This window comes from Diadema setosum, chromosome 18 (genome assembly GCF_964275005.1).
Source record: "Diadema setosum chromosome 18, eeDiaSeto1, whole genome shotgun sequence".
In the NCBI taxonomy this organism is placed as follows: Eukaryota; Metazoa; Echinodermata; class Echinoidea; order Diadematoida; family Diadematidae; genus Diadema; species Diadema setosum.
In genome coordinates this window covers 37218704-37243683 of record NC_092702.1, presented here as the reverse complement: position 1 = coordinate 37243683, position 24980 = coordinate 37218704, and the positions used below count along the sequence as shown (strand labels likewise).

The window sequence follows — 24980 nt, the reverse complement described above, 5'->3', positions numbered from 1 at the left end:
TGCTATAGATCTAGACGTAGACCTATTTCACGCGGTACGTGCAAAGAGACTCGTCAGGCTCGTATTCTGCTAACGTTATTATTTAAAGTAACGTTAGACGTCTAAAATAAACCAGTGTTTGGTCTAAAGTTGGTCTAAAGTCACCTATTAAAACCACTCCAGGAGCTAGATCCTCAACTGAAAAGCTGCAAGGGTCAAAAGGACTTTAACGTTAGAGGCACTACCACTTGAATCTTAATGGGCTGCTAAATTGTAAATGGCAGCTCCGTATCACCCTGTAAGTGTATAAACGTTAGGGCAGTAGCATTGGGGGTACCACCTATCGTCACCCTAAGGATCTGTAACAGTTGTTGTTAGCTTGTTTATTCTAAAAATATAAAACAAATTCGCCTAATTCTTACCTCAAATATGCCATTAATACTGCAGTTTTGAATGTCGTGACCGTCTAGTTGATTATGAATCTCCGTTTTAAAATAGCGCAATTTTAGTGCATGCCATCCGTTTTCTTCGCGCAGCTTATTAGGGTAGGCCTACCTAGCGATCGGCACCCCTTCCCCTCAATAGGTAATAGGCCTACACGTGAATTTCACAGCCGTTACTGAGCGGATGTGTAATTGAAACGTGTTTAGTTTGGTTTCTTAGTTTGTGTTTGAGTTTGATTTTCGTTTCTTCGTTTTTATTGTGTTTATAGCTAATGACACTTCGATCTAGATAATCCCGCGCGAACCTTTTCGTTCTACGCGCAAACAGCCATGATACGCAGGGTGCCGATGCCAAGGTACCCTGCCGATAGGTGGTACCCCTACCATACCTACTAACCCCGGGGTCGCTTCTTGAAACTTGTGTAGGCCTAGATGTGTCTAACGTTATAGTATAGTATAACAATAGCTAGAGTCTGGGGGGGGGGGGGGGAACTAGGTAGGCCTACTCGAGTAGCCTCTATGCGACTGTACAGTCGGTAATAGGCCTGAGATAATATTCTAACTGTGTTAGACATCTACCCTTGAAATACACCCTCGTTTAGCAGAGTCTCTTCCTCTGATCTGTCGTCTTTTTAATACTAGGGACAGGGTCTAGACACTCTATTTTATCTGAGTAGCATAGATCCCAAGAAGAGACCCCGTAGTAGAGTATGGTCAACCTTGACCGAAAGATCGGTCTGTATCTGGTCGTCGGGGAAATGTTCCGCGGAGACTGCGTCTGGCTTCACGGATCCCCTCCGGAGGAGAGCGATAACGTCAAAAAATAAAAGACTCCTCCGGACAGACGGATCTTTCTGTCTAGGTCAACCACGCGCACGTAGACCTGTGAGTGCCAGTGTTAGCTAGCAGTAGGGGCCTAGTAGGCCTAGGCCCTAGTATTAGTAAAGACAGTATACTCGACCCATGCATATCGCATATGCATCTGGCCGGCGAGTCCGAATTAAGGGTTAAGGGACCTCGTTCATTCCAACGGCGGCTACATACCAAACAAACAAATCACTAATGATCTTAACCTAGATGGGCCTAGATCTAGACTAGATATAGATCTAAAATGGAGTCTAGTCTGAGCCGTGTCGTTTTTACTAACGTTAGACAGTCCGAAGCAAAAGCTTTCACGTGTGAGAGGAAAATGTTTCGTACCATATGCATCTCCCACATCCTCGACTCCCCCTCCCCCCGCCTCGATCCATGGCTCGACTATGTTGCATGATAGAAAAAGACAAGTAGTCGTTCCAGCAAGCTGCTTCTAAAGACTCTCTCATGTGTGTGATTTCGTGAAGAGGACGTGGAAAAGAGACGGCATTGGTTCATTTAGTGTTTTTTTTTTTCTTTTTTTTAGGGCCCTTGCACAGCAGGATGTAGGAATGTATTTGTGTAAGAAAGATATTTGTGATAAAGACATCATGCACTAGCTTTCTCGTGACCTGTCGGGTGCGACATATTTGCCGACTTTTTTGGCCTACATTTATTATACATCACAAGAATGGCAAGTTGTGTGTTGTTTGAACTTGAAGGTTTGCATGGTGAAGTAAATGAGGGAGAAAGGTTTGCGGTGACAGGTTGCAACTAAGTTAAATACTGTAGAGTATTTGACGTAAAGAGACGAATAACTAAATCTTACGATAAGTACATTGTACCCTAGTTATGTTTAAGCCAGGAAATCACGTTATTGACAGCAGAATATCAAGGACTCCAGCAGACATGTCTCGAGTGTGGACTCCACTCAGGAAAGCACCTCACCCTAACTCGGTGCATTGGCTCTCCGATGATGCGTGCGTCGTTTTGGCAGCTCTGCGAGACACGCACCAGAAGACAGCCGAATTTCGGGCAAGAAATTTCGAACAAGTTAAAGGTAGTGCATATTTATTCTTCTGCACGTATTTCTACCTTTAAATTGCTTTCTGACGGAAATATGAAATAAGCAATAACGACACACTAATGTCAGAAAGCATGCTTACCCATGTCCTTTGAGTGAACTCTGCTAACCTTTGTTAGCAAAGGTTAGCAATTGGGTCTTATCTTTTTTCCCTCCATGTTGTCATTTTTTTTTTTCGATTTGTGTCACTCTAAATTTTTGATCCATTGCCTTCAATACTTCTTCTTGCATCACTCACCAGTGAAGTAGTATACTAGTAGTAACAACTAGTATTCTGTTGTTACACGTAAACCGCTACCTTGTGAAGTTGGAAGACGAAAGGCGTAAATTTTGGGCCCGACCATATAGTAATACACTGTACAGGTAAATCGTCATTAATTTTTGCGCAGTTGAAATCTCAACGCCCTATTTACTGGGTTTACCCATTGTGACAAAGACATTGTTGTTTTGTGCAACTACGTTCATGTTGATTTGAGATAGATAAATCAAACATGTGGACCTTTTTTTCATTCCCAGATCCTAGCTTAAATTCAATTGTTGGAATAAGTAAATCCCTTTTACACTATGATTCCGGTTTGGCAGTCTATTGATAAACATTCTATTGATTAAGCAGTCTATTGATAAACATTCCGATTTGGCAGTCTATTGATAAACATATTTTATCTCCTGACAGGTGGCACTCATTATTATGATCGGATTTATCGCGATAGCTTCAAGACAGAGAGCACAGATGTTAACCACGCTCATATGAGTTCAAAGAATGGACCGGACGAAACTAGTCAAGTAGAGGATGGAATCAAAAAGCGCATTGACGAACGCGTCGACCATGTTGATGCTGCAAATACTTTAATCGGTTCCTTTCCCCGCAAAAACTTGCCGTCACAAGAATCGACCCAAACGGTGGAACAGATCACAGGAACTTTGCACGATGTAACAAATACTGAAGAATCTGGTGGGGATCTGATCGTACCTGGTGCGAACAAGTCGTCCCACAATGTCAATGAAACACGTGCCACCCATCACTCACACTCTCAAAGAGAAACACACTTTCATCCGATACTTCAGAAATCCACACCAAGCAGTGGCATGGGTGATGGTTTGGACACAGATCATCAACACGTTCTCATCCCAACGTATAGAGGGCACCTACCTGAGAATGATGACATATCAAAACGACGAATGTTCTCCAGAGATCTTCCGCTTCAAACGAGGAATCCTAGATGTGGTTTTACAGTGGATAAAGAGTCTAACTCGTCGAAAAGACGTCGAGAAGTCGAGACGTCGAGACCATTGATAATATCTGCAAACTCTCAAGACGCCGAGCAACTGATTCACACCCATTCAAGCCCTCCATCCGCCATCGCTACCAGGTCCTCAGGATGTGATACTGTGTCTATGGATGATAGCAGACGTGCTTATCAGGGTCTATCGGTTCATGCCTTATGCCCCGAATCGAAGGACACCAACTTCTTTTCTCAGCAAAGTAAAGAGGCATCGATGGATGTAAAATGTCCAGTTTCTGCAGGATATTCTCGTAAAAATGCTCAACCACCTAAAGACCACAAGATAGAAACACAAGCAAGGTAACAGTCATTCTTCTTTTTCGTCGTTCCTTGTTGTAGCAACCAAATAAGTAAACTCATTATTGTCAGCAATTTTTGCGTTATTGAGAGTACGCAGTTCCTGTTTCTTCTAGGCAACCTTTAAAGCAGTTCATGTTTTGCAAAATAATGTAGAAATAACAATTATTTCTCTTTTATGGTCCACAGCGTTGACACAAGTGTCGGTCTGAAGCGGAAGCTGGTCCCTTTCTGCAGAAATTTAGCGTCAGGTGAGTGCTGAACAATAAATTCAAGAAGTTGTATAGTGCCATTGCATCTTTAAACATTCTAAAACTAAATGTACCACATGACACCTTAAAGAAAGTAATGATAAGAATGTGTTTTGATTCATGTTTTGAGAGGGCTTTCAAGAATTAGAGATGATTATATTCTTATTTGTCTGTATTTATGAATGCGAGTCTTCATGTGCTTAAATCCTGACACGTTGGATACAAGCTGTTAAAAGTTGCCCGACGGTTGATGCCAAAGCCCTCAGAATACGGCCCCTGACCAGCTTCGAGAAAGCGTGATTTTCTTACCGTCATACCATGCGTTATCTGGATTATCTTGCATGGCAGTGAGGAAAGAAGTCAGCGAATGATTTCAAGTATTTCAACACATTTCGAATGATACGTTTCCATTACCTAACGCTTGTCCTTGACTTCAGATTCAGTGAAAAAATCAAATAAGGACAGCCTTTCTGCATCACATGCAACCACGAAACAGGTAAGACGAAGAAATTGCATTTAATTGATTTGCTTCTTTTGGTGATTGTCGGTATGACGAAAAAATTACATCAGTTAATATTTTGTGATATTCTCTTTCTTTATATTTTTGGGAACGTAGGGTGTAATTTGCTTTGGTTTCTGCACAAAGACATTATGTTCACAAGGATGTCACTTCTGTGATGCTTAAATCTGCCGATGGTGCGCACTTTGGGTACAAATAGCTTTACTCTACCCAACAAGTGCGCACACAACGGAAAATGTCTAATGACTGAAGTAACTGATTTAAGCAATTCTGTAAAACATTGTTGTTGTTCAAGTTCCGATGTGGTAACGCTAAATCTTCCACAGTGATGCCAATCATGTATGCTTTGTTAGATTTTGCGTGCAGGGAGCTCCAGTGATAGTCAACTGTCAAGACAGAGGTCGAGTTTATGGAAGTGTGTTACCGAGATGACTTCATCAGAGTTGGCGTCCTGGCAACAACAATTGTACACTGCTGATAAAGCGCTGATGACGATGATCTACACTGACGGATCGTCGCAACTCAGAGAGCCCGTAGAATTAATTAGTGTATGCTTAAACCTCTATAATCATCTATAAGATTGACTCTGAATGTGTCTGATCGCAAGCTTTTGATTTATGATGATGAAATGTACACGTTTGCCATTTGCTGCATTCCAAGTATGGACAAAAATTCTTATGCAAAATTTGTGATGCAGCGTGAAACCGTATAATGACATATTGAAAAGTGTAAAAGTTTTATCGTCTTGGCAGTCCTGATAAACCTAGTTACCTGGTATGTTTGTGTTTGAGTGTGTTCGTGTGTGAATGTTCGTGTAAGTCATGGAAAATTGTTCATGATTTTTGTTTGTGTTTTCATGTGTAAAGCAATAGAGTCGACATTGGAATAACATGTTTCCGAAAAAAAAAAATATCTGTCGCTTAGAAAAGAAGAGTAGACGGTTCTGACGACAGTGAAGGGAAAGCCAGCTTTATTCTGGTATCCATCCTGGTGACCAATCCTTCGGGATGTTCTTCATATCCTTTGACCTTTCCTCTGACAAATGGTGGCTTGCAACGTGCTTCTGATATGGCGAAGTATGTCAACAGTACATCTCTGTATCTTTATAGTGCAGATTCAGTGCTCATTCCCTGAGAAACCTGACTTTTCTCTCATTTCCGAATTAAATCTCTATCAAAATTTAGCTTATGCTTCCAGTTAGTTCGAATCATCCTCAAAATTAGCAATGCATTTTGTTTGTTGAAATGTAGAAGAGAAAACTACTATTCCTTTAAACTTCATTTTGTTTAATAACATTTTGCGATATAAAGGGAATGAGGAACTTATGACAAAAGAAGCATGTACATTGTATTGTGTAGTATTTTCTTAGTGTTTGTGGTATAGCGGATTATTGGCTGAGATTTGCATCAGTATAGAATCATAAGAATGTTTAAAAGCTTATCTATTTTTTTCTTTTGTTTCCTGTTTCCTAATTTATCAACAGGACATTTTTGCTGAATTTGCTTGACTGTAAAATCACGAAAGTTTGTTTCTACGCTCAGGAGCTAATGCACGCTATCCTTCACCACTACCAACTTATTCCAGAAAGAGGTAAGTAAGACAACTCTCCTATACTCCATGATATACAGTGCACTCCCGTATGTAACAAATGCGGTTATAAGGAAATTTCGGATACAACAACATAAAATTCAGGACCCAAAATTATCAGTTACATTATATCTTTATACACTTTATGTTTGGATGCAACGAAATTAGTGATATAGTGAAAGAAAACTGGTCATAACGGGATTAGCCAGTACCCACACACACACACACATACACACACTCTAACAGATATATAGCCAGATATAAATTTCGGATTCACCAGCCTTTCCTGAAGTGAATAAGTAAACGTGATTTTTCCATTCACTTAGACGCAAAAGTTAGGTAATTGAACAAGATTCATCAAAAGCAATATCCTGTAAATACACTCACTCTTTTCTTCCTTTTTGCCTGAACATATATGTTCATATTGATTTCAATATATATTTATATATATATATTTTTATATTTATATTTTTATATTTTTATTATTTATATTTATATATATATATAATTCGTATTGATGATAATATATAATTTATTATATATATATATATATATATATATATATATATATATATAAACATTTATGTAAAACATGCGTTCATATATGAAAGTGCAAATGTACACAACTCGTGTGCTAAGATACTGAGATGACATATATATGTGTATAACATAAATTCTCATGTTCTAGGACTACATATGTATAGGTAAAGATCTTTAGATGCCGTGGGTATCTACACACTTGAGTTTGCATCGTATCGAAGCGTATCAAATATTCGATCCTTACGACAGCATCCCTTTCCTCCTCTTGCCGGTTTTCAGGTTATCCTTCCTGGGAGGTCTTCGACCCTAAAGTGGCTAGCTGGCTCCTGAACCCTGACAACCCTCCCATCACCTTCTCAGAACTGCTCGACAAGCATCTTGAGGGACGCTACACGATGGCAGCGGCAGTCGGACTGGTCTGTGACTTTTTCTCGCCGAGTCATTCCCCTCCCCTCCCCCAGGGGGAAAAAGTACAGTGATACAACTAAAAATCTGATAGCCCTGTCAAAAAGCATATTTTCTTACTTGTATATCATGTATATTGCGATGTACCAGGGTGCTGTGAATGTACATTCATCACGGTAAACTGGGATTATACTCTCCTGCTAGTAAAAGGATGCGTAAAAGGCCATAACGACATCAAAAAGACCTACATTACATTGTAACTTATGTAAATTAATTCGCTATAAGACAAATATTATGTCCGACTCCGAAAATCCTCCACTGTGTGATATTGCAGGTTTCAAACGAAACCCACTTGTCAGACCTAGCCTTACTGGATCCAGTGATGACTGATCTGTCCCGGAAACTACGACAAGAGGAGCTTTGGGATCTTTTCACCAATATCGAGGTCAAGCTTACACCAGTTCTCTCGGGTAAGACTTTTTCACGGAGTCTTTAGCTCATTTCTTACATTTGGACTGTAGAAAGAAAAATAAAATGTTGAAAAGTGCTTAAGACTAAGGTTAGTTCATTGTCGGATCTGTGAATATGTAGAGACGGTTACACGTGTAGTTTATGTTCTCTTATGTATAGGCATAGGTATAAGCATAGGTACAAAATTAAATTATTGCATCTGGGGGTGTTTCATCAACGTTTGTCGGCGCTGACAACTTGAATCACCATAGTAACAGTCAGTGACCAGAGCATCTCAGCCAATCAAAACCAAGGATTTTGCTGAAATTGGTCAGCGCCGACGGTTGTCGGCGCTGACAAGCTTTGATGAAACACCCCTCTGGACTTACTATTTTCATTCCGAGAACGGTTTTTCACGTCGGATCCTGGACGCTTCATCAGTTCGTCTGATTCGTTATTCCTACTTGACCATCGATCAGCGTTTCAAAAATGGGATAAAACTTGAATCTTGTGGGTAAAACTTTGGCAATGTCATTACCTTCACTCTTTGTTAGTAATTATACGTCTGTCTATTTGTCTTTGTGTATTTCTTTGTGTATTTATGTCAATATGTTTTATTTCTTGTTTTTCTTCCAAAGCAATGGAGGTTCAGGGCATCAAGGTCAGTGGTGAAACTCTTCATGAATATGGCGGCATTCTGCAGGTATGTTATAACTTTATCGGCCGAGGGAAATACAGAGATACGAGCTAAAGTTATGAGTGACCTACCTGAGAACATACATGACATAGGACCATTACTACATCTTGTCATGGAATTAGTGTATGAATGCGAGACTTTTTAGGTTGTATTAATCACTGACTTGTTAGTACTGTGCAGTAATGGTTTGTCTTATCCTTGATCATGACCAAACTCTTCATTCTACTTAGTGGGCTCTATGACAGATTAACACTCGTACATGATTGCCGAGTGACGTATCAGGAAAGTCTTTCATGTAAGCAGAGACGACTAATCATCTGATTTTCCTAGAGATAATTGGGGCGCCTAATAAGTTGACATATATTCTAGTTCAAACAGTTTTAGTGTAAATTATATTTGGCTGGAGAATCTCTCGTACGAGTCGCATACATGTGCTTTAAAAAAAAAAAAAAAATCAGAATTACAGGAATTTATGTCGCTTACCCAGGCGTAAGGAATGCACTCGTGATAATCAGTCCAGTGCACAATGCAAATAGGACAATATTTTATTTGTGATTTGTTGCAACAACCACGTTTGCATCAAAGATAGCGTGATAAGAACGTCAGGTGGAACTGACAGCACGTGACAATCTTAGTTTCAATTACACGTCACGGTCGGTCATGAACTATATCCGGAAAATTCACGGAAATCAGTGTTGGAAAAGATGTGGGAATGGTTTTGCAGTGGACTTCATTTACTTCAGGAAATGACCATGCTGAGATTAACTTCTTTAAATCATTTATTCACAACTTAAATGACAGAACATATGTAAATATATATTAAATAGAGTTTGCTTTTCATGATATTGACACCCTCTCTCTCAAAACGTGTTTCCCGCGCAAAAATGCAAGGTTTTAATTCACGATAGCGCAGTAAATGACAACAATCGGGAATGTAATGCCGAACTATTGCTTAATGCTTTTTTCACGCGTAGACTGCCCTCGTGTAAGGTTATTCCCTTTTGCCTTCTAAATCAACTTTATTTTCGCTTATCGTGCATATGTCGGGCATATGATATGGTATAGTTTAGCCCTAATAATACATCTTGTAATACTATTATCTGTATATGTACACTATTTTGTCCACCAACGTAATAGAGGCATATGGCAAAGGCAGAGATGCGATGTTATCGAGCAGCCGGACATCCTTTTCAAATCAACAGTCATGTTCAGCTGAGACAGGTAGTTTTCTACATCCCAAATCAATCTGTAATTCATGTTGGTGATAAGATATGTTAGGACAAAACTGTGAGAGAATAGCGTCACATTAAGCAGATATACTGTGAAGAATCTTTTACTTATTCCTAAAAGCATATACAAAGATAATTGAGTGATGACTTTAGCATTCTCCTATAATGAGCGCATGGGCAAACGATATTCCTTCATCTCTCCGAAAACGTCGTCTAAGCTGTGTCTAATCTAACAGGAGCATTTTTTTTTCTTTTTGTCAGAATAATGGAATAAAACGGGTACCTGATATTATGCAGTTCGTAAGAAGGACCGGTTAAGATTGGCAAACCTTTGTTTAATCTTCAAAAGGATTAATTTTATTTTATTTGATATTTTCCCTAGAATGTATGTAGATAAAATCTATTGTTATTATTGTCTTTTGCCATTTGTTTGATTCAATTTTGGAGAAAAAAAAAAGTACCGGTTAAAAAAGCAAGATTCCCCTACATTTTTGAATGCAGGATGCTCGTGTTTGTGTTTTTCTTAAGGTTTTATTTGAAGAACTGAAGCTGGATCAGCAATGTCGCGGCCAAAAGCTTGCAAGAACAAATGTGCAGAACTTGAAATCGACATCAGAAGCAGTGGTTGGTTGCCTTTGTCTTCTTCCTTCACATCTCCTCCCATTTCTCTAACCCACTGCCATTCTACGTCACATGCTGTCTTCTCTTTGTGGATCACACTCGAGTACGGACAATACCTTACAAATGAATACTAGTATAATGAAGAGAAGCCAACCAGGGGACAAACTATTCATTGAAATTCATATGGTCAGCTCGACCTTGACCTGTCCAAATGCGTGTTGAGCGTATTGCTATAAGTTTGATTAAATGGATTATAGGGTTGACTTCATTTTTGTGTCATTTATCTTTAATAGAAATATATATATATATATATATATATATATATCATGCTCTAAAATCGGACCATTGCATTCGTTTGTAATCTAAGTACTTCTCCCTTGTCTGATTTCTTATGCACAATTTAAGGAAGGAAGCATTGTTAAGGGCTTTTTACACTTGTGTTTCTTAACCCCGGACTTTCTCTGACCCAGGACTATCGTTAGTCCCGTACCAATTTTTTCAGCTTTTTACACTCGCCAATTAGTCCCGTACTATCTCTTGTCCGGGGCTAAGGAGAAAACTGACCTTTTTACACTCGTCTTTCTTAGCCCCGGACTTTCCAAACCACATAAATATTCATAATTACGCTGTGTACTGTACACGTACACGCACGCACCGGCAGCACTTGATTACCTCGTTTCTGATTGGTCAGTGAGGGTCGCACTTCGTCTCCGTCGCTTAGCCCAGGATTATTTTTTCGTTCTGTTTACACTCACTTGCTTGGCACCGCAATTGCGGTGCTAGCACCGCAATTGCGGTGCTAACCCCTGCTATTTTGCAGGGCCAGATAGTACCGTACTATCGGTGGGGCTAGCCCACTTTGGCAAAAACGAGTGTAAACAGAAAGTGGGCTAAGGATAGTCCCGTACTATCGGTGGGGCTAAGGCCCCCCCTTAGCCCCACCGATAGTCCGGGGCTAAGCAAAAATTTACAAGTGTAAAAAGCCCTTTAGTATTGAGCCGTTGGTAATTTAACTTGCAAATACATTGAGTGCCCCAGACACGCCAGAAGCTAAATATAACAGCGATTGATCCTTTCATTGATAAAGTTCTGTGTTATGGAGGTAATGAAGTCTTCCATTTACATGTAGATGATAACAGATGTTTTGATTTTCTAGGAAAGTTATAAAGGTGATAGTACATTGTACAATTATGTGACTGATAGAAAGCAGGAGAATTAGCTATTACAAAGATATCTGCACTCGCCTTCTTCTAAAATGATTTGCAGTTGCATAAGCTGCGAGGGATTCATCCTCTTCCTGAACTTGTCTTGAGCTTCCGACAGGTAAACATGATTTCTTATCATTCCTAAGAGCATGATTTTTTTTTTCTCGATGTAAATGAAAACCTGGAAATAGCATTTGCAGAGTAAAATTTTATGAAAATTACGTTGACAGTAAGCTTAATGTTACATGGTTTAAGAAATGTCCTTGGACTATTTTTTCTTGAATATGACTAAAAGTGTGACCCTATGTATAAAAAATAGAGAAATGAATCTAAGTTTATGATATTTATTGTGACAGAATTTGTGAGATTTTTTTTTGTTGTTGTATAGATGAGGGGCAGTGTGCTTTATTATTATGAGGGGCAATGACAGAAGTATGCATAAGTCGCACACAAGAACACACAAACACACATACACACACAACCTACTCATGCTCACCCATTCACACACGTAAAATACACACAATCCGTTTATGAGTAACTGCGAAATAATAGACCAGTTCGGAGTTACACTTTGAGCATGAGCAGAAAAAAGGTCATTCGGACCAACAAGCATGTTGGTTTTTAAATTCACTGGAATAAGTATCTGTGATGTAATGATTATTCATGTAATCCTTATAAATGCTGCTTGCCAGCACATCTACCTGACAGCAAAAGTGGTAATAACGCAATTTTAAAGTGGTATTTGGCAAATCAATAGAAAGAGGTTTTTAATACATTCAGTGCAAGGTAATGAAATTGATGCGGAATTGACGGATCATTCTGGTCATCTACAAAGAAAAATATTGATCGTATTCATAAATTACAGAAACGCAGTATTCGTTTGATAACCAACTCTTCATATTTAGCTCCCAGTAAGCCATTATTTCTTAAGATGAAAATTCTACCTGTTCAAGAATTTATTTCTTTGGAAAGTATGATTTTTATGTTTAAAGTTTCCAACAATGTTCTTTCTGAAGTATTTCACAACCATTTCACTTTGAATTGTCCTATACACAATTATAATACCAGGAATGCAAAAAATATTCACACACCATTAAACCGGATTTCAAAAACTCAATCCTCCATTTTTTACCATGGCCCTATTCTTTGGAATACTCTTCCTCCAACACTCAAGAGTAGCAAGACCTTACGTCAATTTAAAAGGCTTTATAAAAAAACATATTTTTGATGAAATGTATCTGAAACTGTAAGTATAAGTATGCATTGTTTCCACCTCGGCCTCTTTTCTTCTTTTTTCATTATATCTTTGACATTTGTTTTATCAAATGAATTTGTATGATAATTGTTTAGTTGAAATGTATTGATAATTGTTTGTAGGGGATCATTTCCAACAAGCCTCTTGTGTACTTTCTATGATCCCTCCATTCAAAATGTATAAATGTTCTAAGACAATTGTATTTTGATATTTGTAGATGTTATGTTTTGATATGGAAATAAATGAATGAATGAATCTGGTCTATGCAAGTTCATTCTTTGTTTGAGCAGGATTGATGAATACCATAAATCGTTACGTAAAGCTAATGCACTATGTCACTCTGAAAGCGAGTGAAGTGCCCCTAACCGACTGAGATAAAAAGAAAGGTCATTCGGACCAATGTGCCCATGAGCTAACTCCGAACTGGCTTATTGTTATTGTCATCGTTTATGAACTGCTATATCTTGATCATTTTCTACTCGGTGTTTTTTGTATAATCTCTTTTGTAGTTGGTGAAGATGAAATCAACGTATGTTGACGGCATCGTCGATTACATCACCCGTGTACGTACCTACATCCATCACTGACCCTCCCCTCTCGTCTTTTAGATGTCTTTTTTTAATCATAATTAGATTTGGATGACTGTTGGTCAATTTCATTTAGTCATATTTCATACGATAACTGTGAGGCAAATTTCCTTTACAACCCGATATCTCATCTTAAGAGCATTATCAGGCGATTAATTTACTCAATTTGAAGTGTTACATTTTTATTTACAACTTTAAAAGAAGTGCAAGAAATTATAATGTAACAGTGGTTAATCGTCCTCCAGCATTATGTTATTTGTCCTATAGACACTCGAAGAGAGTAACAAATGAAAATTTGTAGCTCCATTATCTCAATGGATAGTGAAAATTTACATCTGACCATTTGCCATTACGATACTGATACTAACGGTCAATCGATGATGTTGCAATGCGAATAATTAGAATGATTCCTTAACAAACGATACTCGCTTCGATCCAAACCAACAGCATCGTGCAATGTAGGCCTATTTATCGTATTCAATTTTTGAAGTTTCACTTCGTTTCTGTCATCTTTGCTGAAAGTGCGAACTTCACACACTGACCGTCCTGTCCTTTGGCGTGTGTAGATATACAACATGTCAAAATTTCATGATACGAGACACATCAGTTATCCATCTTAAGTATAGCTCTTTTTCTGCCAACTGACTTCATGCTGTCAAAGTACCCTTGTTACTAAGGAGGTACTCGCCTAGTACCTCCATGGTTACACCATGGTTACACCCAACGAATGTCCCTTCTTCGTGCAGCAAGGTTACATTCACACGAGCTGGGAACAAACTACAGCTTCGTCTGGACGACTCCAATCCGCCAATCCTGTAAGTGTGTGTGTGTGTGTGTGTGTGTGTGTGTGTGTGAGTAAAGTTCGCAAGGGAGGGAAAAAAGGTGAAGGGGTTAGAAAAGACGTGTATAGAGGTATACTGACACCTGTCTGAGGGTTATTGGAGTGGCAGCTGCGTGGATTTGATATGATGGGAAATGGGCGTATTTGGTCTGTTATGTAGCATGATTCCATTCTATTTCCTCTACAGTTTTATTAACATTTCAGTTATCAGTCAAACAACTGAGATGCTCTGTGTTTGTTTGCTTGTTTGTTTGTTTTTTTTTTTGTCATATGGGTGAAAGATGAAACACTACACAGGATGGAAATATCTGTGCCAATAGTGATCCAAACTATGTGATCATTGTGTTTCTTTGTACCTACCGTAATACTGAGTACCAGTTCAGATTACTGTCTTTGTATTATTTGAGTGGAAATTCCATAATTTTCATTTAAATTTCCATCTGAATGGATGTTAATATACACTGATACCTAAGCGCCCAACACATGGTGAAGGGGCGATATTGATGACAAACTGAGAGCAGATTGTAATCTTAATCATAATCATGTACATGTACATAATCATATCTGATGTAACGGAATTAAGCAGAAATAAATCAAATCAAATAAAAAATTAATTTGTTACTATACACTATATCTGTCATGTCTGTTGTGAGGATACTAAGATAGATTGTACGAAAATTGATGAAGCTTAATGGAATGTTATATAGCCTGCAAATTCTATAGCAACAACTGTGATATTTGAAAAGGAAATCTTACTTTGCGTTTTTCATGAGATTTAGTGTGATATGCAGAGACCGTGTAGTGAAGCCACACAAGTCTAAAATCATTACATCATTTTCTCGTGCAGAACATTCAGAACATACCAAGACAGCCAGTTGATCTAGAGGAGGAGGAACGTTCGGAGGAACAAACGTGCAGTTAAGTAAAATGTTTTAGGAATGTCTCTGAGTTGATGTTGTTGGAACTTACAGTCTGACAGTATAGTGATTATTCTTTTCTTTGGCGCTTTTTCACCCGGTCGTGGTGCTCAAAGTGATGTACCAGGTACTAAGTCAAGCCTGAACCCAATAAAGTGTGTTGATCAAGTACACCAGTACCGAGGCAGGATTCGAATCCGTGACCTTCTCATTGACCATAAAACTTCCATATTGTATACATGTTCATGACTGTGATTTTCTATGTAATTACTATATTTAGACTATCACGCACGATAGTACTTCATGGAATTTTTCATACTACTAGTTAATGAAAAGGATAAGATTTCATATGCGTGCATGCAATTTGTATTCACTTCGTTAGGATGCCATGTGAGAGTTATGACTTGTGTAACTAGCAGGACACGTTTATTCACATGTTATTAGCTGATAGAATGCAATGGTAGTGTTCAAAACGGTGGAATGATGCGATGGTAATGAAAGCTGTAGCAGGAGTATCGATAATAATGAGGATATCATTGCATGGGAAACCGCAGATGATTCAAGAGAATGTGTGTAGATAAAGAGCGGCAAATGTTTTGATATCAAATGACTGTATGGATGAATTAGTGTCCGAAATATTCTTTAACTTTGCAACATGCCATCATGTATCATGTCAGGTACTGGGCACAATGCCACAGCCCTACGGATGAGGGAACCATTTGTGTCGCACGATGGCTGGACGTTTGTGGCTGCTGGTAAATGTGTTAAGTGTTAGATATAATATGCACTTTGCAACGTTGGTCAACAGAGAGCAACAGGAACATTTTTTTTTTTTTTTTCTGTAGGAGGGAAATCGAACGATGACTAAACAGACACCTGATGTCATCATTGTCACCATGGTATCCTAATGTTACAGATGAATCAATCCTTGTCTATGGCAGCTGATTGGTTTTCAACTAGCGTGCGATCCCATCTCTAGTATTTGAAAAAACAAAAGACCAATATTATAGTTTCAATTTTATCAAATAATGGCCTTAGTCTTAAGTAAATTACATATTTCACAAGAGTCTGCATTTATGGTTTGTTAACTGTCTGTGGTGACGCCCCACAGGAGAAAGTGACGTGAGTATAAAATAGCAACAGCACATTATAGGAAAGGTGTGTATTGTAGGCAGATGTAAAGTGTTATCTATGTCATTGCTTGGATTTTTTTTTTCATATTCCTTGCTGTCGCAGACTTTCAGTCTATGGAGCTGAGGCTTTTGGCTCATCTTTCCAAGGACCAAGTCCTTCTGGACATCTTTAACCAAAACTCTGCTGGAGACATCTTCGTACAACTTACATGTGAATGGTACCTAAGCATATTTTTTTTCTGAATAGTGGAAAAACTCTTCTTTTTTTTCGAATTCCATGGAAAATAGATATGTACAACTATAGTATGCATGACTTCACGTAGTTCTCAGTAAGATCACGTTGACTGAATTGCACTGTAGTATTTCTGTCATAAAAAGTCGTGTATCATAGTTTGTTTTCTTCTGTTGAAACATCACGAAAATATATCGGAAACGGTTTCATGCACGAATGATAAAAATCAAGAATCGCTGTACCGTGTAGTTATGAAGACTATGAAGGAGTGTTTCGACAGTTGTGAAATTATTGAAAAATTGGTGATTGTCTGGTAATTTAATGTACGAACGAATTGCAAAGTCTTGAGGGTGATCGCATCGTTGCCTCATTAGATTTGCAAATACGAGTTCGATCGACATTTCTGTTTCTGTAGAACTAAAATGTTGCAGTGCTATGGTTTGTTTTCTTCGATTGCAATTAAACAATAGTTCTGTTTTATTTGTACTGATTTCAACTTGAAAATAGAGTTTGCATTTCCCTTTGATCATGTTAAAGAGCTTGCAAAATATGTTAGTAGAAGATATTCACGTAAGTCTTTTTTTAACTATGTTTTAATATTTTCGATGCTCTATTGTCCAGTCATGTCTCGTGTTCTTGCATTTGATTTTTATTTTACTGAGGCTTGGAGTGATCGAAACAAAGGTGAGTGCAGCACAGAGAGATCGAACCAAACGCATCGTCTACTCGGTAATCTACGGGGTTGGTAAGTTGGACAATGTTTGCAGGTTCAAAAAGGTCTTCCATGTTTGCCTCTTGATTGTTCTGTTTTGTTCGGTTGTTCGTTTGATGGTAGATGTTGTAAAGATATGGAATTTGTTCATGCTTCTGGGTTGAAAGGGACAATATTTGCTGATGTGTGTAACCCCGTGGGGATCAAATATCCCCTGCGCTTTGAAAACCGATAGTTTTTCATACTGAGGTGTGATGGGTATATTCTCAAGTATTGTGATTATACCGCTGGATTTTCCGTCAACAAAGAATTGTGCAATGGTTATTTTCTCTTTTACACACTGCATAACATTCATACAGAACAGATCAGATTCCTGTAGGAAATTAATGGATTAAGATTGAAAGCCATCTCCCGGAATACAACATTCACTTTGCATTTTCTAACTAATGTGACTTTTGTTATTTGTTAATGCTTTGAACATATTTGTAGATATGGTATTGGTATAAAATAATGTGCAAGTTTAACTTTACACTAAACATGACGTTACTCTGTACCCTCGCAGCCAAGACTGCCGCTAAAGAGATTGTGCATACATATTATCCAGTCGAGTGTATTGGTTATGTAGTTTTTTGTTATCATTTCTCTATAGTGCCAACTAAAAGGATAATATTATGATGATAGTGATAATGGTAACAACAATTATAATGATACTAATGATGATAATGATAATACTTAGAACAAAAATACTAATCATAGTGATGATTATGACCCCCAAAGGAGACTTTACAAGCATGTAACAAACATTCTGAACTGACATTGCATAGCTGCAAATTGACCATCACCTTCGTGCATTCCCTTGTTGCTATCTATTTGGATATTTATCTTTTTTTTTCGATCGGGCTGAACAGGACCCGAGAGACTGGCAGAGACTCTTGGTGTGTCCAAAGATGATGCTAAAGCGTTCACCAAAAGCTTCCTAGGCAAGTATGATTAGATCATTGTCTAGTTATATCATAATTAGGCCTACATATGTGCCCTTGTTTCAATGTAAGAGAGTATCCATATACCTGAAGCGCTACGTTTCATGCTTTATTGTCAACTACTGTAATAGTATGCTGAAATGTTAATGACGCTATGATTTTTAAGTTCCTATACAAGACCTGATATGGTTATTCATATTAATGTATGTATAAATATGTGTTTAATTACATGTAATTAACTTTCGTCATCATTTTACTGACATGATGCTGTGAAAAACATTAACAGAGAGAAACATAATTTTCCAAAGTACTTTTTGTGTTTTGAAGCATGCAAGTAATTTTTATCTCATACCCATATCACCATCGTGAACAGGGAAATTCAAAGGTATCAATTCGTTCACACATGGCTGTATAGCTGACTGTCAGCGTCATGGCTTCGTGCGCACCATCTCTCGTAGGTGGCGTCACATCAAGAACATCAACTCTCAGAACTTCCATGCTAGAGCCCACGCCGAACGCCAGGCCGTGAATTTTGTAGTCCAAGGTTACTCCCAGATCGATATATTTTGACTAATTTAGACTTTGCAAATCAAACTTAAAAGCACTGTACAAAACATAGATAGAACAGGTACAGTAATACATGCAACGGATTCAAAGTAATGTAGACGTATTTCTCAGAACAAAATTCGTTACAACTTTATTGATTTTTTTCTTTTTTTAATTTTTAAAAACCTATCTGGGGCTATTTTTACCATTTTATCTTACTCATAGTCTGAAAACGTGTCCTCACCTTCTTATTGAGATTTTTCTAATGAAGACAATGACTGCTCAATTGATTGAGCTCTTGTCAATATAACCATCCTTTGTAAAAAGTCTCAGGCATTACACCCAGGTTAGTAACGTCTTGTTTTACTTTAAGAAATTTCGTTGAAAAAATGATAACATTTTCTCTTAGAAATGTTGACAATACGTGAACGTACATGCCAACATTATATCTACATTCCTTTTTTCAGGATAGACAAATCTTTACTCAACTTCCTGTTCCTATTTGTGAACATCTGTTGATAGAGTTATCCCTATCCAAATGTGACACCTCATTGTTCTTTATACGGCTTGGCAGGGAGAGTCGATGTGGACAAAGTTTACAGTGAGATTCAAATGGCGTAACTTAGTTTCATTTTTATAGGTTCGGCAGCTGATATCTGTAAGCTGGCAATGATTAATACCGTTCATGAGCTCAACCGGAAGACACATCTCAGGGCCAGGTATGATGGAGTGTTAACCAAAGTCATTTTGACTTCCATTGCATTCTGCCATATGTTTTACTGTTCGGATAAATTCAACAGAAGGGAGAGCATTACAGTATTCAGTTGGATGGGGCAAAGGAGCGGAAATGATAGGCTATTGTCATGACTGTTGCACTTCCCGTCTTACAATTACACGGCTAGTGACAAACATTCTATTTACTTGTTCTTGTAAAGTCTTTCTGTATTTGTGGCTAACTTATTGATTAAGATTCCGATGGGACATTGCTCGATAGTCTCAGTCTGCCAGACCACTTTCAATTCTCAGTTAAGACGCCATGTCACCACGTTTAACCCTTGTTAGAAAACAAACAAATAAACAAAAGAGGCATATGACTGGAATCCATTTTGCCTCTCTTTCAATGTGGCATCATATCAGAAACTAAAAAGAAGTCATAAGATATGCATCGGCGCATTGATCGGGACTTATAACAATAACTGCAATGATTGAACGCTATCAATAAATTGCAATAATGTCTTCCTCATGCAACATTCACATACCTCTAGGTTGCTTGTTCAGATACATGACGAGTTGCTCTTTGAAGTCCATGACGAAGACCTATCTGAAGTGAAAGGTTTGTATCCTTTTAATTACATCAAAACGTTTAATGTGTCGTAAATTGATGGTGACGAAATCACCCAGCAGAAACACCCACAGAATATCAAATACCTTTATATCTAATCAAAGAAGACACGAGATTTAGATTAAGAATCTTAAAGAAAAAAAAAAACTCAACAAGATATGAATGTCACTTCTACCGTGATTCAGTTTTGCTGTATGTTTTTCTTTTTTCTGACACGATATAATAAGCTGTGAAATTACACGTTTTCTTTCCTAGACAGAAGAATGTTCACAACTCCTATTCAAGTAAAACCATCCAACATCGTCATATACCGGTACCTTAATGATCTCCATATTTTGTATCAGGATGTTTATCCAAAAGGGTAAACGCAAACTGCATACTGTAGAACATTGTTAACCTTAACATTGATAGCATGAACGCTTTGACACTGTGTAAAACTCGCTAAATTAGTATTTCTAAATCAAAATGCAATAACATTAAAATGAACATTTTGAAAAGCAATAATTCGGTAGATGACTCGTTGATATTCCAGCGTAGGTAACTGAGCAAGTTTTCACTAAAATCTATCTGAAATGATCCGTGTGTACCTACATCATCATCAATATAAATTTGCATGAATTATCTTAATATGTAGATCTCCTAAAGAGCGTCATGGAAGAAACTGCCGAGTCCTGCGGACCTAGAATCAAATTCTTGGTGAGTGAAACATTAAATCCCTTGTGGCACGTCTTGATCTCACCTGATCGTTCGTAAGCACGTACTCGGTGTTTGACACATCTCGATGTTATGGGTGAAAAGAAAAAAAAATAAAAATGAAGTATGTCTCGATTTCATTGTGTGATAATTCAAATTTACAGCCCCATCTCAATGTGTAATGATTCAAAAGTATATCTCAATCGCACTGTGTGCTGATTAGCATGATTAAAGCACATCTCGATTTCAAGTTATTGTAATTGATATGACATCTGTCCTCTGATGCAATCTTGTGCATCTGTGCAAAGTAATTGGAATTGGTCTGTAGCCTTCAGTTATCTGAACATACTGATTACAGGAAGAAAATGTTTGTTGCGTTTTGGATGGGTGTTTTAGTGGTTTTGCTTTACTCCTGCCTTTTTTTTAAATAGGGTTTTTATAATTGCTACTAGGTCTGGGTCGTCATTATTGTAACTTCGTTCCCAGGGAATTCTAACATCGTCAACGCCAAAATATAGGCGTCCAATAAAAAAAAAAAAAAAAAAAAAATCGTGACGTTTCTTATCATTTGTTTTTCCTTCTCTTGCGAAGGTTCCGCTCCCTGTTTCTCTGAGTACGGGCAAATCGTGGGGACGCCTCCAAGCAGCTTAATTTCGACTTGCATGGAAAGACATCGTTATTCATTGTGCTACGAATACTTGTCTTCAACTTTGACACTTCGCTACAGACTTAAATTACTGTTGTACTTCTTAGATTTTCAAGATACCTGCGAAATATGCCAGAAAATGGAATAGCATAGTTGAATTCGTTTAGGCTTTTCCAAGGGAAATGTATTTTTGTTTATTCTACGTACTTTGTAACATTGATGATTCAGAATACTCAGTGTAGAAGCATTATTTTTCAAATTAGGGTGTATTTCATCTTCCCACTCCTAATCTGATGTTTCTCTCTCCGTTAAGAGTAAGATAGAGCAATAAACATTTCGTTATTATCGATGATTCATGTAGAGATTTTATGTGTAAATTTAGACATCTTGAATGGGTATCAAATTGTAGGTTGTTTGATATTAATTTGCTGTCGCAAATGATTCATAAGAGAAAATATTACTTAGAATACTGCGATTTTGCTGACAGGTTGTTCAGCAGTCGATATTAAGATGGAATGGAGAGCGGCATTGATATTATTTTCGACATTGCGCAAATGGACATCGTCATCGTATTATTTTATTTTGGCTGTTTTCAAATAGCACACAAGTTGGCAGACATAAATTACCATTATTACATGTACATAGTGATGCGGTCCAGAATACCTTCACTTCTTTTATACTAAGTTCTGAATAATTCTGAGACAATGCTGTCTTGTTGCATTTCATACCTCATATAGAACTAACGTCTGTCAATCGCTTCACGTATGCCTATACATGTATATAGGCCTATATTCAAACCCACTAAAACCAAGGATTATCTAGGGGCCTCAGTCGCAAGTCCCCCTCAGCAGTCATGACCGACCAGCTCGCCTACCCCCCCCCCCCCACACACACACACACACTTTCAAACACGAGAATAACATTCCTCGACCCCTGTGTATGTCTTGACATTGTATAATATCAGGTTGGCAGTTATCAAGTGTGCTTTGATGTAATTTCATGCCATAATTCTGGACTTTGGAACCACGTACGTGACAAGTATGACCAGTTAGCTGCAAAACGGCTGACTCATTAATACCAGTACAGGGGATGAGCAAGTCTGTTATATGATGTTAACCTCTGCAATCATTGTACGTATATTACTCAATGGTATTCAAGGAATTCCTTCATGTAGTAGCTGTTCATTGAATTATATTAGGTTAGTTTGATGTAAGATTCTAAGAGATGTGTCTTCTTTTTGTAAAACCTCCCTTCAACCTCTGAAGTTGACGTTTCAGCAATGGTGTCGCATCTTCATGTGTCGATAAAACCTGGAGTACCGTATGATATGGATAACGGTTGCGATAAGTGCATTGAAGGAAGTGGTAATATCTATAATTGATGTCAGAAAATTGAAATTGGTCAGCAATTATATCGTTGTGCAGAGAGGTTATTTCATTTAACTTGAAGGTGCTCAAGTAGAGCTTACACCTTTATTCATGTTTCACCTGAATCATTTTGTTTAATTCATGTTTAAATTGATGTGTTCGTTCAATGCCTTTCTTCGTGGAATACTTTACAACTGCATGTATGCCAAGTGAAAGTGATAAGCCCGTCCATTCTCTGGAGACGATCAAAGTAACTGAATACATATACAGGATGAGTTATATTCAGATGGTGAGGGCAGTACTGTACGTGTTCCTACAAAGTTGTATGTAAATATTGCACTCCCAACGGAAAGTCTACTTTTGAATAGAATGCCGTTTGTTTTTCGCTTTCACGTTTCAGTGTTTGAGGCGTATGTAACAGGCGAAACTTGGTCAACTTATTTGTATAGACCTACTATAAATGCCGTATTCTTGATACAAAATATCCCTCCTAGTTTTTGCTCAAACTATAAAAATCATATCCGCGAGCTCCCTCACACATCATAATCAGTCACATCAATTCCGGGGAGCAGAGAACTTTGCCTCTTAACCCGTTCCCTACTGGAACCGGGTGGTCTCTGTATTAAGGCGATGGGGATTTCATAATAGGGTATGGAACTGGTTAAAAGAGCGATGTGAATTGCTTCTCTCGTTTAAATTGTGTACATACACAACGTGTACATGCATCTGCCTTACATGTACAGGTGTATCAATTAAGAACTTTTTGTTGATCTTTATGGTTTAGTTTCTCAGGACAATTGTAATGTACTGTCAAGAGTTAATGAACCGGTATATATTTTTACACCTGGCATGCGGACGAGTAGATTTTGATCAAACAAGGTCATTATTTTCCCGAATAAGGTCATAATGTTGCCGATTAATCTCATGGCGTCATTTGCCCCAAGGAATTTTGTTGATATTGTGTCACGTAATGAAACATATCGCTTTGAATATTCGGCATGTTGCATCGATGTGGTAGCTATTATGGCGTAGATCCTACTTTGCAAAAAAGAGAAGGTGATATTATGTACTGCATAAGTGGCACAGTGTATCTTAATCTTTGTGGAATAAGGGCGCTTTCAGTTGCATATATCTTTGAGAGGAAGTACAGGAGTGACCGAAGCCGCAAAATAATGTCGGTATCAGATAGTATGAATCCATGCAATATATAGCAAAAGGTTGAAGAACGATAGGAAAAGAAAAAAAATCATTAAACGGGGTATCGCACCCCGCCCCACTTTCAAAATGTGTCTGTTGTTTAAGAACTGTACGCAGCTGCAAATATGCTATAGTAATGGTAAGTTATAATTCAGTAATCAAGTCGTGATAAAAATTTCAAAATTGACACAGTCATTCGGCGATCAACCCCCCCCCCCACCAATACACTGTATATGTCAAACTGACGGATCATAAGCAACATTAATCTACAAATCAACAACAACAACAAAATACGATAGGCATAATTTCAATGAATGTATCATTTATTGGGGCCTACATAAAGCATCGTAGTGGTTAAGTCCAATATATTCCTTACCAGTCCTTCCTTTTCCGTCTGGAAATATTTTCGTCGCACAATCATATTCAAGTGGCTGTTTCTTCTTACTTGTAATATAGAACTGCATTTAACAATAATTAGTATGCAAAATGATATCATCAATTCATTTCTCCATTTTTTTTTTTGCAAAACAATATATATATATATATATATATATATATATATATATATATATATATATATATATATATATATATATATATATATTATAGGCGTACCTGTGTTTTGGTGCCTTGTCTGCTACCGGCGGTTTCACGCTGTCGCGATCTTCAGGCAGACTGACAAAGTGGTGTGTTTCTGTACTCGTGTGGTGCGGTGGATCGATTTGACGCATGGATGGTTTTCTTTTCCGGTGTCTGCATTTGGATGTAAGCTCGGACCTTTTATTGAGTACGTTTTTATTTCGGATGATGATGGCCTTCTCATCGAGGCAGAGCTTGCACAGGCCACTCCTTCTTAGAGTTAGGTTTGACTTTTTTTGGATGTCCCATGTTAGTGTTTACTCGTTTTTCTTTCAGGCTCCAGATGTATTGAGAGTTGGGTTTCGTTTTTGTATTTCTCGTTCTTGATGGATATAATAAAAATCCATCGCCTAACATGCTCTGCTTTACAGCATTGGGCACTTTTCAATCCTCAACAAACTACACATTCCCGATGGATATATACCAAACGGATATATATATATATGTATA

The 24980-nt window shown here is 37.9% G+C and overlaps 1 protein-coding gene across 1 annotated transcript; it reads left to right on the top strand.

Moving 5' to 3' along the window:
- The first annotated feature begins 4131 nt into the window (after positions 1-4131).
- Positions 4132-23979, top strand: LOC140241599 (DNA polymerase nu-like). Its single transcript, XM_072321334.1, has 23 exons — positions 4132-4189; positions 4627-4685; positions 5063-5257; positions 5634-5785; positions 6193-6299; positions 7116-7252; positions 7576-7711; positions 8330-8394; positions 9526-9609; positions 10146-10241; positions 11505-11561; positions 13208-13261; positions 14032-14100; positions 14974-15043; positions 15721-15798; positions 16280-16394; positions 17071-17153; positions 18029-18100; positions 18474-18644; positions 19287-19365; positions 19912-19979; positions 20623-20684; positions 21273-23979. Exons 3-23 carry the CDS (start codon positions 5138-5140, stop codon positions 21330-21332), a joined length of 1935 nt encoding a protein of 644 aa, XP_072177435.1. The 5' UTR covers positions 4132-4189; positions 4627-4685; positions 5063-5137; the 3' UTR covers positions 21333-23979.
- Positions 23980-24980: the final 1001 nt, after the last annotated feature.

Bases quoted from the DNA above. Each gene is read 5' to 3' on its own strand.
- LOC140241599 (XM_072321334.1), top strand. From the start codon at position 5,138: ATGACTTCATCAGAGTTGGCGTCCTGGCAACAACAATTGTACACTGCT. The intron at 18,645-19,286 runs GTTACTCCCAGA...TCATTTTTATAG, and splicing joins CGTGAATTTTGTAGTCCAAG to GTTCGGCAGCTGATATCTGT. The intron at 19,980-20,622 runs GTTTGTATCCTT...CTTAATATGTAG, and splicing joins AGACCTATCTGAAGTGAAAG to ATCTCCTAAAGAGCGTCATG.